This window comes from Eublepharis macularius, chromosome 4 (assembly GCF_028583425.1).
Source record: "Eublepharis macularius isolate TG4126 chromosome 4, MPM_Emac_v1.0, whole genome shotgun sequence".
NCBI lineage: Eukaryota > Metazoa > Chordata > Lepidosauria > Squamata > Eublepharidae > Eublepharis > Eublepharis macularius.
In genome coordinates, this window is record NC_072793.1 from 73,146,048 (window position 1) to 73,163,079 (window position 17,032).

Below are 17,032 nucleotides of genomic sequence, written 5' to 3' on the forward strand. Positions count from 1 at the left end.
AGTTCCAAATACTGCGGTACTGGGACCACTAGAGCTGCTTCCAGTAGCCCTAGGGATTTTTGCTGCATAGAAAAGAGGAAGCCCCCCCCCCATGACATCCACTTGTCATTATGATGATCCTGAGCACAAATCATGGTATTCCTAAAGTTTTACCCTTTGAACTTAATTAAAAATAAACCTATTTTAATCTACCTCAAACAGGAATCTGTGGAGTGCTTGCTGGGGAATGTCTGTTTGGACTTAGACACTCCCATTACAAGGAGGATGGGACCACGAGCTCTACTTTCAAAATGCACCTCTTTAGCTCTTTAAAAACAATCTCTTTTCTGAGCTGAGCCACACTATGCTGTAGTGAAAGCCAGTGTGGTGTAGCAGTTAGAGTGTTAGACTAGGATCTAGGAGTCCTGAGTTCAAATTCCCACTCTGCCATGAAAGCTTGCTAGGTGCCTTTGTTCCAGTCAAAAACACTTGGCCTAATCTACCTCACAGGGTTGTTGTGAGAAGAAAATGGAAAGGATAATGTAAGCGGCCACTGGGGAGAAGAATGGGGTATAAATAAAGAGCAAGGGTCAGGGGGAATGGGAGAGACATTTTATTTATATATGTTGCTTTATTCCCAGTGGAGACCCAAAGCACCTACAATAAAACACATACACACCCCTGATTTTTCTACCCAGCTCTGGGCTACAACCCTTAAGCTAACAGCCAGAGAACAAAAACCCTTTGGTTCACATGACTAGGCCTTGAATACCTATGAGAAAGGAGAAATAAACTCAGTAAGATTTTACTTAGCAGCTAATAACCAGGTAGATTCTTCCCTACTCCCCTCTACCTCTGCCACCCCTTGCTAGAGAGGTCCCTAGGCTGCAGGATTACCATTACTTTTGCACAGATGAAATGGGGAACGGAGGAAGGCAGTGGGAGCAGTGATTAGCACCGGAAGAGGATGTGTGGATGCCATTCCCACACTACTTACTACTGCCAAAATAATAAGAGCACATTTTCATACTTGCTTGTGGATGCAGCCCAGGGATAATTGTAAAGTTTTAGTGCTTTTTTCTACTTGAAACTTCATTAGCTCTGATGTTGCAATACACAACAAAAAGATAGGATTTTTGGGAGAGATGCAAGATCAAAGAGTGGCAGTGAAAGAATATCTTGGACGGCTGTAACATCTAGCTGAACTAGGATTGTCAACTTTCAGGCAAGGTCTGGGGATCTCCAGGAATTATGACCAATATCCAGACTACAGAGATCAGCTCCCTTGGAGAAAATAGCTGGTTTGGAGAGCAGACGCTAAGGCCTTTTATCCGCCTGAAGTCCCTCCCTCTCCCCAAACCCCACCCCACCCCCAAAAAATTTCTAGCAGTTTCCCAACCAAGAGTCGGCAACCATATGCTGAACACTTACTGTTTCAGTTTGGCCCATTGGTTCTTAATCTGTGACTCGTAAGTAAGGTGTTTGGATGACCCTGAGCCAGCCCAAGTCATAGTTTGTCACTGGGCTATTTATATTGTATTTTTATTTTTGCTGTCTATTGTGACCTGCTTTGAGTCCTTTCAAGAAGAAAAGCAAGATATAAGTATTCCAACAAACACAAATGCTATGCACAATGACGGAGTGATACCCCAGCCACGCAAATTCTCCAGGTTGTAACCGACTGTGTGTCAGTCACTGCCGACAGTGAGATACAGAGACAAGTTCCAGTAATTGGAGGGCTCTAGAAGTCTGCTTTTATATCTTCAGCTGGGTAAATATGAAGCATTGGCCATGTAACACTTCTTGATAAAGCTTCCATTCTCCAAACTAAAATGGCACAGGTTTTGTGATGATAAATTATTAAACTTTGTAAAAATGAATGGAAACCACAGAGATCAATGATACAGATTCATAGAAGGACCTTTAAAGTTAATTTTTTTGTTGTTACTGAAGGAATTAAAAATAAAAAGTCTATTCTCTCTCATTCTAACAACAAGGTGTTAAAGGATGTGGTTTTCATGGAACTAAGACGGTATAGTAAAGGAAATAAAGATGTCTAAGACAGCTGAATGCATACATAAATAAAAATAGATGTGAAGTGATTCTAGGAAATGTGCTTTTGCGGTTAGGCTACAAACAGGTAAAGGTTAGAAACAAAGTGCACTTGCTCAGTGAATCTCATAAATATTACCTACCACTCCTTGAATAAGAAGCCAATTTTAATGGTCATGCGATATATGTAAGGGGGGGATACCATGTAATATGTTATAGGCGGTTCGGAAAGGCTGTAACTTCTGATTACCCTAGCCAATAGGGTAAAGGGAGAGGGACTTGGTGGCCGGGGATAGGAGATGTGTATTTTTTAATGTATGAAACAATACTATAAAAGAATGGTTTTTGCTGTAATCGGGCAGTCTGGTTGGCAGCTGCTGACCAGCCGCCTTTCTTGTATACAATAAAACTTATATAGTTGATCTATTGGCCTCGGCATTTTTATACTTTGGAAGAGACTATACTGCGTTTCCAACATTACTACAACATAAAATGTGCATGCAAATACTTGACTAAACATATCACACTCATTTAAAGTGATACCTGTTCTCCATTTTTAAGCGTGGAGCAGCATGGCAAAGAACTAGATGATAAATGAAAGCTTTATTCTTTTTTTAAAAAATGCTACATATGTCTCATTCTGCAGGAACACACACAATTTATCCACTCATTCTATACACAAAGCAATTTAACTAAGACCTTAGGATTTTGGCTGTTTTTGATGTGAGAATAGCCATTAGCGAAAAGGTCTAGTAGTACTACCAAAAAGCTACTTAATCTAGCCAGCAGGTCTATAGTCAACTGAAAATGACCATTTATTCAATTTGTTTTACAGCAATTATTGTGACATTTCTTACTATAAAAGTCATTATAAACATTTTGAATACCCGACTCCTCTAATAATACAACTGCAGCATGATTTAATCACAGCAGTCTACAGGCCCAAATCAGTCAAATGTTAAGGAACATCATGGCAACGCATAGTGTGTGCCTGCCCAGGTCTGTTTGGTCAGATTCAAATACATGCACATGTTGATCCTAATCCTCATAGTCCAGTGCACACACAGACAGACTTCATTTGGTACCATGTCCACCAACCTCTAGTTCTTCAGTCACCAGGCACCTACAACAGGGCTACTGGAGTCTGTGGGAAAGTACATGACTCACTCACTTCAGATCTCATCCTAAAATACAGTTGGCAAATTGGAAGTTGGCCTGCAAATGGGTAGGCCTAGGGAACACTGCATTATAGTACTGAGATGCTTTTAAGATTATGTACTTTTCTGTTGCTGAAAGGGCCTACATCACTCTTTTCTTTAGTTAAGACAGCTCCACCTATTTTCTTTCTTCAATAATAAGAACTGGCTTAAATACCGCCTGTAGGTCTAGATTTTACCAAAATGTTTGACATAAACCTTCACATTCCTCTTTTGTAGAAAAAGCACCCCTGTTCACTCAAGTTGACAATATACTTGGGAATGGACTGGAAGTTTTGTTGTTGCTTTTTCTTTTGATATGGGAAAAGGTCTTCAAAAACAAGTTGCGCTCTTGCAGCATAAGGAATAGGTAAATAAAAACGCCGTCTTCTAGATTCACAGGATAATGTTTTAGAACCAGAGTTCTTTTCTGTACTATCATTCACATAATTATTGAGAAAATGTGCACACTGCCTCTCCAGACATGTTCAAGCACACAAATACCATGCAAGAAGCAAGGGTGTATTTCATGTAGTATGTGAAATCTCTCCAAGTGCTGACTACATCTGCCTGCTACCCTACATTCCTACCTATCCATTACACACACACTTTTTGCCTACATTGGAAGTTACCTAATTTTTAATACCTACAAGGGCCTAGTCAATTGGACAACTATCACTTGTTTTATACACAATGGACTCATTCAAGTAAAAACCTATAGCGGCATACATTGGCTTCTACAGATATAAGCCTGAATGTCTTGATGAGACATTGCAGTGTGCTGCAAATTACCATGATTAGGAAATGGTCTGTTTTCAAGATGGCTGTATTATGAATTATAAAAATGCTTTTTTGTAGAATACCTCTGCAGCTCTTAGCTTTTACAGAAACAGTCCTGCACATTTGCCATCTAGTTGCTATACCTCAGCCCACTCAAGAGCTACAATGCTTGATTTAGTTAAAGTAATAACATTATACTGTTTATAAAACTATCATGAGTAGCTCAGGCTGTTTCCTTTTGGTTTTAAAAGAAGTGTTGTTTCAGCTTTTTCTCTTTTATATGTCAAGAAGACACTCCTTTGCCTGGGATAGAACAGCTTGTCTTGTTTTAGAATCAAAATGCTTTAAGGACAGCCAAGTGGACAGGAGAATCAAGTGTGTTTCTGAAACCACAAATGGCTGACTCATGAATCTCAGAGCAGCTTCCTTAATGCATTTCTAACTGGACTGCCTAAAAAAGGCTTTTAATAATCTAAACTGCATTAAAGCTGCTAAAAAGCTTAAGTCCTTCCTCTGACATTTACAAGCCCCACTAATATAATACTAACAATATCTTACATAAAAGAGCTATTTGAAATTAGACAAGTATTTTATTTAAAATCAATAAAACTTCAGTCTCAAAGCTATACCTGCAGCCAACCCTTTTCCAACTCAATGACTCTCAACTACTGAATTTCCTTTTTCTGAGGATTATTAGGCTGGGATCTAATCCTCACACCCACACACAAGCATAAAGCGTTCCCTCTCTAAAACTGAAGATATTTTCTTCTGATAGCAACCCCTTTAAGTGGGGTGGCTGCTAAGATTCTCAACCTTGGATGTTTCAGGGGCTGTGAGGTGCCATTGAAAAGGGGGGGGGGGGTGACAAGGCCCCATACATGAGAGAAACACTGCCTGCTACACTTTGCCAGCCCCTGAACATTTAACAGGGCACTGCATACTTAGGCATAGTATAGAAGAAAGCATTCACCAACTGACATTTCATTGGAGTGACCCCAAGAGTACCAAGGAAGTGGCAAAGGAAGGGAAATGCCAACTGGAAGCAACTTATAAATGTATCATGGGGGCTGCTGCTCTCACCCCACTCCCATGTATACTGGAAGAAAGTCTTAAGTGTCTTCATACATATTTCACTGGTAATGTGTAAGGATTAAACTCATCTAAAAATAGAATATTTTCTCTTCAAATCACTGCTTACAATTGCATAAACCCATTACCACTAGTAAGTGGTATAGAATCCTGCTGCGAATACTGGGACAGGTTCAGAAAGTAAATTTAATTCATTTGCCTACTGTACCGTTAGGTTGTTGCTCAGTTTATGAACTTTTGATTATCTTCCCCTACTCCACTCCCCCCACCAAAGATATCTGGGGAGGGCAACAGAAAACTATTTAGAGATGGGAACCAAACTGCATCATATTCCTTTGCCTCACTTCCATCAACTGCTACAAGTTGGCATAGTATACTAGCTAGGAATGTTCCATAATTTGCATCCACAGAAAGATTTCCACAAATGAAAGGGGAAATTTTGGTCAACTCGAAATTCTGGGCTACCATGGAAGGGAGTGGGGAAAGGAAGTCACACTCTACTGATGGAAACCCCTTTCATCAGCAAAAATCCTTTGATGGATCCAAACCTATGCATCTTACAATTTTCCCTTCTTCCACTTTCCCCTTCTTCCACTGCCAAGCAAAACAGGGTGATATTTTGCAGTTATATTCAATTTTGCAGTTGTGAACTTCTTTCAACATTTGAAGGACTCTTTCAAAGAATTATCAATTATCATAGTGATATAAAATCAGCTCAAATTGCATTAGAAGATGAATGGATATCAACAGCCAGATGCTATCAACTGTGAGGCTCCCAGGGAAAAAACCCAATATTCACTTTCACATGCATTTCTGAGAAAAAAGATTTTGTATTTCAAATTTTAAAAACAGCCCCGCTGCATTTGGTATAACTTGGATTCTTCTTATGTTCAAAGAGACATAAAAGCTAGTCATATTTATTAAACACAACATGGCACTGGCCTGCAATACAGTTAAAAGTCACTGGTTTTCTATACTTCACAAGTTTATTATGAAAAAATGCTGCAGCACTCTTCTGCAGCAACGTCTTACAGAAAAAAAGCCGGTTCTGTTCAAAACAATTCACTATGATGGACAAGTACAAAGGACATTGTATAGGGAACATGTGGGAGAAACTGAGTGCAGACGAACATAATCATACAATTAAATTAATGAGTTTTCCCTGAAAATAAACAAAGTTTCAGAACACAAGTAAGAATCAGTCTTGGTACTTATTTAAAAATGTTCATTAAGCTTCAATAATTGATTGCTATCCTTATCTACAGTCATGCTGGAAAGCTATAGCTAATGGAAAGTTAATTGTATTCACGAGGTGTTAAATGTCTACATCTTAATATTTGCAGTCTCTCAGAGAAAGCAAAAGTAACTACAAGTAGAGCTATGCCAGAAACTGGTTTCTTGACCAACAACGTTGCTTCAGCATGCAATGAACTGGTTCATTCTAAAGTGGTCACAGTCGCTGACAGACAAGATGTTTTTGTATTCAATATGGCACATCTTTTGGTCCATGTGAACAGGTTTGAATGTTAAATGTTTTCTGACATTTTGGAGTTACAGTTGCTCTTCCTATATCCTTTAGGTCAACACATGGTTCATGGCAATACTGTACAAGTGTAAAATCTCATTACAGGAAGTAGTCTGGGGTACGACGAGTAACATGTGGTTCACCTCTGCGTGGTGCTGGATCAAACTGCAAACTGTAGGGGAAAAGGACAATTAAAATTCCACTGTTCAGTCTGACAATACTTTTGAATATTCTATGTTAGACAAATTGCTCAAGTTTTACAGATCTAAATATTGTATATTGTTATATTGTTTTAAAAGTGTTCATACTATTCTATATACAAATATCAGACAATTATAGGCTGTATCACAAGTTAATGATAACAACCATGAACGTTACAGTCTAAGAGGACAGCATGGTAACAGAGAGCCACAGCAAAAGTCCAAATTAGCACTAAGATGCATTCTTTAAGTTCAAGAAGACTGTCAGAACTAATGCTGCAGAAGAGTCAAATTATACAGACAGAGCCTGCCACTACTCTAGAAGAACTTAGCAAATAAAAATGCAGCTCTAGGGCACCATGTACTGTGGAATGAAGGTAGATGACAATAATGAAGAACAGGGGCACAGATCTTTTCCTCCAAAGGGCATTTAGCAAATTAATGCTATTCTAAGTACAGAAGCCTAGCTTTCACATGAAAAGACATGCAAACACAACAGAGAATTCAGAATAGCCTTTCAGTCCTCAGTTTTCTGTCCCTAGAACTATTCTAAATGGATTTTTAGTTTTAAAGATTGGCAAGCTTTAAACACCTAATGTTCTGCACACATTACCTCTGAAGTATCTGACAACTTGGTCTCCTCCCAACAGCATAAATCAGTTCATTTTGATGAAGAGCTAACCAAGGTTTGACAAGCACACCTCACAAAAAAAAAACATTCTAACACTTACAATGAATATTTTAGAGTATCATCAAGTTCCATAATTGCAGCCTGATTTCCACAACGGTAACAATAATTTGGAGCACTGAAAATTGTTACTACATTTCGATCATGGCACCAATTGTATCCCTGAAAAAACAAATTCAAGCGTTAGAGGAACACAAATATCTCTAAAGGGAAGCTAGCAGATTCTTGTGGACAAAGCATGTTAGTTAGGTACAGTAGTCAGTAACAGAAAAAGCAAAAAACACATGGAACTGCCTCACACTGATCATTCCATTGGTCTGTCCAATCAAATACTGTCTACTCCAACTGGCAAAAACTGTACAATATTTCTAACAGCAGCTCAGAATTGAACTGCACTTCACCTCTCCTGCTGCAGCCCACCATACCCCCAGTTACCCATGGAGGCCAGGGAATCTCTAGGAAGAATGCTGGATGCAAGGGGGTGAAGAGGATTGGGGAAAAGGTTTGGATCCAAGCCACAGATCTCTCCCAGCCCTGTTGTCAAAGATCCTTTTAAACAGAAGCAAAGGGAACTGAAATTAGGGCAACCTTTTGTACACAAAGACTGTTCTACCACTGAGCTATGGCTTCTCAGAGTAGGCATCAGCCTCAGCTCCTCTCTGAAAAATGGATTTAGACACACCTCAAATTACTGGGCTATGAGGATAAAAAAACAAAGCATTTCGCATAACAAAAGCACTACATGAAATAGGTCAACAAAAAAAGGCTGAAATTTACAGCGATCCATCAATATACACTTACCTCCATTACCAGCTGATGAGCTCTTGAAACCAATGTAAGGCCATTAGCATGGTTGAAAGTTTCTGAAATATCTTGCCCAAAAGTATAACCAGCTCCTCGAGGAGAAATGCCCCAACCACCACGATCATCTGGGTCTGACCAAAGTAAGTCACACATTGGACCCTAAGAAATATTTTCAGCATCAAATTAGTCTTGAGAAGTTGAATACTGCTAACACAATATGAAGATTTTAAAAATGGACAGTCAAATAGTTACCAAATGAAATAGATGTTTGGGGCCAATCCACATTCCCTATTTATACTCCACAGTTCAAGTCAGCTCACAAATCCCAATGGACAAAATACAACTGAACTCCCAAAAACTCCTCTCTAAAAAATCCTACAACTTACACCCCTTTAAAAGCCCCCACTTTGAACCAGTTGCAGTTTGGAGGTTGTCTTCAAGGGAAGCCTGACAGCACAGTGCAGTAACCCAGCCAAGAGGTTACAAAAAATGATTTAGCCTGGATAAGATGGCCAAGAAAGAAAAAAGAACTGGCAAACCAAATGTAACTGCTAAAAGGCACTCTCAACCACTACATCACCCTGCTTTCAAACTGCAAGACTGGGTCCATGAGCATTTCTATGCTCTTAACCTGCTCTGCAAATGCCAACTTCCACTCCATCCACTACAAATATTTTATATTTTTGTACGATGTTTTTAATGTTTCATTTGGAATGTTTTAAATGTTTTAATGCTGTTATCTGCCCAGAGCCTGCTTGCGGGGAGGGCGGAATACAAATACGATAAAACAAAATAAAAAATGCAAGAGGGTCCAGTCCCTTCAAGCTGCCAGCCTTTCTAGCCAGTATTACCATTTATGTGGGTGGGTGTGAAATCAAGTTGTTTCCCTCCTGTAATGTCTGAATTTCGTTCTGAAGAAAAGGTGCATTCTTCCTTTCGCCCTCCACTACATGCCAGTTCTAGTGGGCTGGCTGGATATCCAAAGGTCTCCCTATCCATTGAACTGCCCATCATTCCCAGCAAGAACAGATTCCCCAGACACTGCTATCACAAAAGTAACATCTCATCATAGCAACGTATTTCCTTCTCTATGCAAGTGAGCAGATGCAAACACTCCCACCCACTCAAACCTCTCTTCTCTTCCAGAGGCTAGTACTGGAAGTGAAGAGCTAGGTCAAGCATTTCCTTATTAACAGGGTAACATGGAAATAAGCCTGGAGAAATTGTAGCAACCATCTGACCAGAGGAAACAGTCAATGTGGAAAAGTTAAAAGGCTTATTACTATCCACTCTTCCTAATAACTTGCAAAATGACATAGTGACCTTTAAAATAGTTAAACATGCACTAAACAGAATACTACCTCATGTGGAACTTCTTGCAGGCGATCAAGTGCTCTGATATGATCCAGTGTATCTATAGATGGGGAAAGTCCTCCATGTAGACAGAAAATCTAAACAGAAAACAGCATGCATTAGTTTTGAGTACCACCAGTTTGTTGTAGAAACTCTATTAAGAGCGTAAAGAAACCAGCCATGCATTCACAATAATGGAATTACAAAACAAGATAACTAGTGTGAATAAATCAAGTATTTATTTCCAACTATTCCTAAAAGGAAGTGGGCCTGCTTGACCAAGAAAAAAATTAAGCCTGCTGGTAAGAGTTTGGATGTGTTATGGGTAACAACTGCTAGTGTGAGAATGGCTCCATAATTGTTAAATACAGGTGCTGATACTGAAGTCTTAAAGGTTAGGGACAGGCAAGCCTGAAGCACTATAGCTAATTAAGTGCATGTAACTCAACTGTGATTCTCACAAGCTGCAACATGCTCCTACCAGCACAGCATGGGCTTGACACAACTGCAAAACGTCACTCTCACATGCCATTGCTGAGCCCTGACTATTTAATGGGATTGCCCCAGGTTTCTAGGCCAAGGGGCATAAAGTCAGTTATAGATTCAGTTCTTGGCTTTCGCCTTTAGCCTCTTTACTTTCTGTTCTGTAGGATCTCATTGGGGTCCTTATGGATTACAACTGTGTTTGATGCCTTGGACTTTGAACCCGGTTGCTGCCTAAGAACGCTGTTACACATGCAAGCTGCCATCATGGTTTAGAACCCCTGGTTCTGCTAACCTCCACTGACCAGTAGGTCTTTTTTCTTTTGGTTCCCCATTTACATGTTGGCAGCATTTGAGATCAAACTGAAATCTTGAATCTTAGTCACCAGTGCACTGTTTTGTACTTTGTTGGACTGTGTGCAGAGGAGTAGTTTGTTACTTTCGTAGATGGATCCTGAAGGTACCATGACTGAAGCTCATCTGGAGGAAGAATTTTTTCCCCAGAGCTTAGAGAAGCAACATATTTGGTTTATGTTCCAGAACAACCAAACCTCTCAAAAATTGAGTGTATTGTGCAGCCAGATTTCGTGGGGCAGCAAGAAGGGATTTCTTCCTTCAGCATAAATATTTCAGGAGCAACAGCCTAACATGGTATCACCCATTCTACCTTGCACCTTTATTATTAACATATCAAGTTCCAGTATACCTGTCCATCCACCAAGGCAGTTAGAGGAAGATAATCAAAAAGATCTGTGAAGTATTTCCAAACATTTGCATTTCCATATTTCCTTAAACACTCATCATAGAAGCCATATACTTGAGTGATCTGTCTGCTTTCGTGGTTCCCTCGAAGGATAGTAATGCGTTCACGATAACGGACCTACAAAACAGAATAGTATGAATAAATCAAGTATTTCCAACTATTCCTATAAGGATGTGGACCAGATCCTAGAAGCAAAGCCTACTAAAGAAGAAAAGGCCATATACATCTCTATTCTAAACCACTTTCAATGAAGATTAACAACTGTCAAATATGATACCTTATTATGGGCATTAAACTTAAACACGTCTAGCATGTCACTTCGTGTTAGTTAGCTCTTTGTCACTTACACGCGTTTCTTCCATGTAAGATTTATATACTTGTCTCTGTATATTATTTTGTGTGCTCCCTAACTCTTAAGGCTCAGCACAGCGGTAGAACTGTAATATATTTCAATAGGATAAATCCTGTTATTATAAATGGTCACCCTGGAGTAGATTCCTCCTCTTTAAGTCTGCAACACCTTTATGATTAATGCATAAACCCAAAAGTAATTAGAAGTTCTAAATACACATTCTAAAAGCAACTTGACTGCATTACCTTCAGTGGAATTTTTTACACTAACACAGGACCTCCAATTCTAGTGAATCAGTTAGAGATTTACACAAAAGTCAGAACTATTGTGATGATCTTTAGTATCACAGTTTTAATTCACTTCACACTTAACAGGTGTTATATTCTTTAATAACCATCTGAAAATGCTATTACCTTGAGAGCTACCAAAAGTGTCACTGTTTCAACAGAGTAATATCCTCTGTCAACATAGTCCCCCATAAACAAATAATTTGTGTCTGGTGATTTGCCTCCAATTCTGAAAAGTTCCATGAGATCATGAAATTGTCCATGGACATCTCCACAAACTGTGACTGGACATCGCACTTCTTGCACATTGGATTCCTTCGTCAAAATTTCTTTAGCCTGCAACAAAAGAGCAAAGAGTTGCTTTTTACATGAAACAGCAATTTCTTTATATCTTTTATTATTCATTCTGAAGCATTCTATCTGTACATTCTGTCCCATTTCAACTTGACGCATTAAGCAAATATTTCTAGAAGCAAATTACATGATTGGCTTTAGGACTGAGATGCTTACATTTTCAACAATATGCTGCAAGACACTCCTTACCAAGCCCAGAAGAAACCTATTACCTAAATTTGCATATTTCTGTTCTTATTCCAGTTCTTTATTGAAGAGATTTAGCCCAATGGGCTACATCTATATATACAGGAAGCTGCAACAACTTTAGCAAAGTATCATATATGCCACATAACAGCTAGGATCAAATCTAGCTCTTCCACAGATACAAAGACAGATTTATCTTCCTTTCCCATAGCAGCCCAAAATGCTCTCTCCCCAAAATCCTGTTTCACGAGACAGGGAATTTCTTGTGTACAGAACAGAGATACTCCATTCACATGAGTTAAAGAGTTATGTTCAAGTAAGCAATCTCACTGATATGGATGAGGAAGGTGTTCCAGATGGGAGAGCTCCAAGCATGCACTGGTATACTAAACAGGCTACTGAGGATAAGGATAGAATGACGTGTGCAGGACGTAAGTGATCATGCTAGAATCCTAAATTTTTACTTACGCGAAGGTTAACTTAGTTCTTACCAATGTCAGCACACCAGCAAATTTTCCATTAGACCTCTGTGGGCCCCTCAATTAGCCATACTTTGTTACATTTTGCTTGATTTTTAGTATTTCATGTTACTGTAAGAAACTGACATCAGCTTGTCCATAAAACCCTTAGCAGAATGATAGTGATCAACTGAACTCTAAAGCTCCTTATTGACAACTCAGTAATCTATACTACAGTAATTATTTCACACTTAAGTACTTTGATTACTACCTGTAACTGGTTAGAATTAAATTATGTAGTTTTCTAATATTCTTCAGCATACCAGGTTCTACAAATTACATTTCTAAGATTATTTCAGACCTCCTGCCTCACAAAACTAAGATGCAAGTCTCAATGCGAGTCATGTATTTAAAGTTTCCAATTAAGAACTGAGAAGGTAGTATCTTATTTTGTTTTTTTATATGTATAGTCCACCTTTCTCACTGAGACCGAAAGCGGAATACTCAATGTAAGTTCATGTGATCAACTGTTAAGACAATCAATAAACAATATAATAGAGTGAGTGAGTATGCATGGCAGAAATTTGAAAAGAAGCATACAATTCAAATACAGAAATGAAACACTGCTGGGACAGAACATAAAAATATGACATGATCTATTAAACAACATGGAAACTCCACAGACAGTGCCTAGTAGTATAGTCTACAGTTCCTGTCCCTTTACCAAACCAGCTCTCTGCACCACTTCCTTACAGCACAGCCCTATTGCCTGAGTGAAAAAGTTCTCCTGAATAGTTCAGTCCTGCACAGTTTGCAGAAAGCCAGGAGAGTGGGAGCTTTCCTGATCTTTTTAGGTAAGTCATTCCGTAAGGTGGCAGAACTACAGAAAAGGGTGGGGGGGGGGGCTGTTGGTTTTGTCCAACTGCAGGGTGGTATCTGCAGAATGCTCTGTTCAGATGAGAAAAGCCACAGTAGCAGATCATAGGGGGAGCGGTGGTCTTGCAGATATGAGAGGTCAAGACAATGAAGGGTATGTGATAGCCAGAATCTTGAATTGAGCCCAGTATATGATGGGTGCCCTGACCTGGATAGCCCAGGCAAGTCAGATGTTGGAAGCTAAGCAGGGTCAGCCTTTTTAAAAAAAAAATACCTTTATTTGGTTATCCCTTGTTCAACTTCTAGGATATTTACATACAATTCAGCCCCTCTTCCCTTCCAGGAGTTGGAGAGAGTGGCCATATACATGGATATATAAACATATACATAAACATTTTTAGCTGTTTAAAAATATGCCAATGTCTTCTCATTAGACAAGGCACTGAGCTGCAACTATTATTGCAGGTTAAAACTTCGATATTGCTTAATGTAAGTCATGCAACTAACTAATCTAGGCCAAAACATTGTAAGATAATGTGTCTTCATTGTCTGTTTTATTGAGAATACAGGATTACATTGAGGAGAATTAAATGTGACGAAGCCAAATTTATGGGTTTTACTGTCCAGGATATGGAAATATACACACTTAAACGCTTCTACTGTGTTGTGAGGAAATATCACAGGTTTCTAGAATATTCATTTAACACTTAGAGGGCTTCTAACATATTAAAGTATTATCAAGTTTCAGATCTTAATGTTCGGTATCTATCATTTTGCTTTCTAGTAATTCCATTTTCTGGAGGTCCATCTATAGATGCTAACTATCTGTACTGAAGTTATTAGCAGAATTCTGCAATTTCTGCATTTCACTGAATTTGAAAGTAAAGTTTTTCTTCATGAACTCTATTTGTTACAAAAGGTATTTGCTTCATACAATTCACATTCCTGCTGGAGTGCTCTAACAATGCTACATATTGGCCTCTATCTGTGCTTTCCTTTCCAGTTCCAGGTTCCCTGGGTCTTCAAAAGATTCAAGAAAGTGACCCATGCTTTCCTCTCTTTTCTTCAGCTCCTTGTATTTTGAATTTTTCTCCCCTTGATGCTCCTCTAGATCCAAGTCAAGCCACCAAATTCCTTTGTTAAGATGGTTGTCTTTTCGTTTACAGCTGTAAGTTATCTCTCCATGCTTGCTACTTCTTGATTGTCTTCTTTAACCTATTTTAGTAACTTCTCTTTCTCCTCCTGAAGGGATCCCATATTTTTGTCCTCTGCAATCATCTGATCCCACTGTTCCTCAACATGATGTAACTTTTCATATGGCTGCAGCACTTCCTGCTTAACCTGGGAGTGTGCTATTTCCTCCTCAGGAGACAATTTTCCTTTTTAGAACAGGTGAAACATCAGAAGGTAATGTGGGGACCTCCTCGTCAAGTTGAGGTGAACAACAAAAGATTGTTGTGTCACTTTCTATTAATGGACTGTCATCAGGGGATAAGGACTCAGCCACTGTAAGTAATTCCAGAAGTCGATCAATATTTTCAGCCTCACTCAGCTCTTCATAATCATATGGGAAATCTCCATGTAAACCATTGTTATTACCAGGTCCAGTGTTAGAGGTTTGTTCAAGAGTTTCAATTATGTTCTCTCTTTCAGTAGTCCTTGGAGCCTCTGACATAAAGTTAGCAGATTTTTTTAAGCACAACATGACCATTCCCTTTAGGGGATATCAGAGACAACAATGAGTCTGCCAAAACTTATGTATGGGATAAGGTTTCCTTAAGATCAAGAAGCCTGAAAGAAACATTCTTTTGTTCCATCCTATGGCAGGAGTAAAAGGAACTTCTCTCCCATTTGACTGTTTATCCAAGAGTGTCTCAACAAAACAAGGGGGCTAGTGCCTGTTAGACATGTGAGAAGTAGAGAGAGACCACAAGCCACGTATTACATCAGAAGCAGCAAGAAGAATGCAAGTCCCATTAACATCACCTGATTCAGAGTTCATAATTGAGGAGCATTTCCCCTGAGCCATCCGCAAATGAGTTGTAATCAGTAGGTTGGGGACTAAATCTCTAAAAACCCTGACAGGATATACCTGGAAAATAGCAAGGAAATTGCCCATTCTGAAAAGCATAGATGGTATAGAGGAATGACTGAATGCTAACTGAATCCTCTTGAAAGCAGATAGACTAGAGAGCAATTCAACAGCAGTTAAATCAATACAGTGAGGATGTGTTCATAAAAGTTTGCTTAGGGGTCCGCTTTGGTCAGTAATTGTATAGGAAAATTCCAAAAACTACCAGGGTTGCAGAGGCAGGAAATAGCAAACCACCTCTGTTAGTCTCTTGCCTTGAAAACCGCAACAGGGTCACCACAAGTCAGCGCTTTCCACCACCAAATGATGGTTAACCAATGAAGTGACTGCAGAATATGAGTACTATGCATGTTCCACCCGGTTCCTGATAATAATCAAGCAGCAGTATTCTACACCAGCTGGAGTCTCCCAGTGGACTTTGAAGGGGGATCAATGTAGAATGCATTACAGTGGTCTAGTCTGTTACCATGATGTGAATCCAAGTGACCAGATTAGCTGCATCAAAGTAGGGGGGCCATCTTCCAGGCTAGTCTGAGTTGAGAGAATTGGCATTCCCCAAATGCCGAATTTATTCCCTAGTTCGGCTCAGCTATCTAACCTAGTGTTGTTTGGTGTACTTTGGGTATTCAGAGAGGGTTGTGTGAACTTTTAAAAAGTGTTTTTTAAGATAGGCTAATTGGAGGTTTTGTAAAGCAAAACTTAATTGGTAGCTTTCGGGGACAAAGAGAGGGTTCTCCCACCCCCCTTTAATAGGCTCATGTAGGTCGTAAGAAGAGTTCAGGTTATATTCAAATTTTATAGATAAATAGGCTGCCCATCAGTGACATTTAACTAGGTTTTCCCTACCCACCTTTGGCTCTCTTGGAGCCAGGCCAGGCATATTAGAAGTGGGTTTTTTTTGTCGTATGATTACTTGTAGATTGGGGTTCAGGCCAGGGGTAGCTTGATTCCTGAATAGGAATTAAGCTGCTTGCTAATGTTGTGCCACCACATACCTAAATAGGGCCCTTTAAAAGAGATTTGTGTGTTTCAGGTTTAGACCCACAAAAAGCAAACTTTCCGAGTAGGTAGGTAGTTTTAAAAGAAAGGAGTCTTTTGGGGTAGGCTTGGGAGAAGTGTGTTTTCCATCCCTCACGCTCACCCTAGGGACACAGAGGAACTGGCAGATGGACCCACCATCGGTGAGCCTTTCCCAGGTTCCTCTGAGGCCAGCAGCAGCCCTTTCAGAGTGAGGCAGGAGGAGAGGAAGGTGGAGGAAGAATACATTGTGGGTAACCCCCACATCTCTCCTCTTCACCCTCAGCCATGTTCTTCTGGCCAGCCTAGACATGGTGAGTCTGGCCTGAGAACCTCAAAGGAGGTGTTTCCTAGGGTGCCCAGAGCTGCAGGGCACCTTGGGCCTCCCTTGTCCTCCAATGCATGGGAGCATTTTCAGAAGACGAAGGACCCCATCATGCACAGTGCCAGCACTGTAGGACCCAAGTCAGTCAAGCAGCAGGCTGCCCTCAGGGTGTG

At 39.7% G+C, this 17,032-nt stretch overlaps 1 protein-coding gene and 1 pseudogene across 2 annotated transcripts in view; both read right to left on the minus strand.

Annotated features, from left to right (window-relative positions):
- Positions 1–5,997: 5,997 nt before the first annotated feature.
- Positions 5,998–17,032, minus strand: part of LOC129329091 (serine/threonine-protein phosphatase 2A catalytic subunit alpha isoform) — a 101,861-nt gene continuing 90,826 nt past the window's right edge. For both annotated transcript variants that reach the window (XM_054978517.1, XM_054978516.1), the window contains 6 exons: positions 11,678–11,887; positions 10,856–11,029; positions 9,675–9,764; positions 8,311–8,472; positions 7,553–7,671; positions 5,998–6,793 (listed from right to left, as the gene is read on the minus strand). In XM_054978517.1, the coding sequence (XP_054834492.1) occupies positions 6,721–6,793; positions 7,553–7,671; positions 8,311–8,472; positions 9,675–9,764; positions 10,856–11,029; positions 11,678–11,887 (828 nt within the window). In that variant the 3' untranslated portion in view covers positions 5,998–6,720. The remainder of the gene's footprint in view (positions 6,794–7,552; positions 7,672–8,310; positions 8,473–9,674; positions 9,765–10,855; positions 11,030–11,677; positions 11,888–17,032) is intronic.
- Positions 14,177–14,703, minus strand: LOC129329092 (intraflagellar transport protein 74 homolog; annotated as a pseudogene).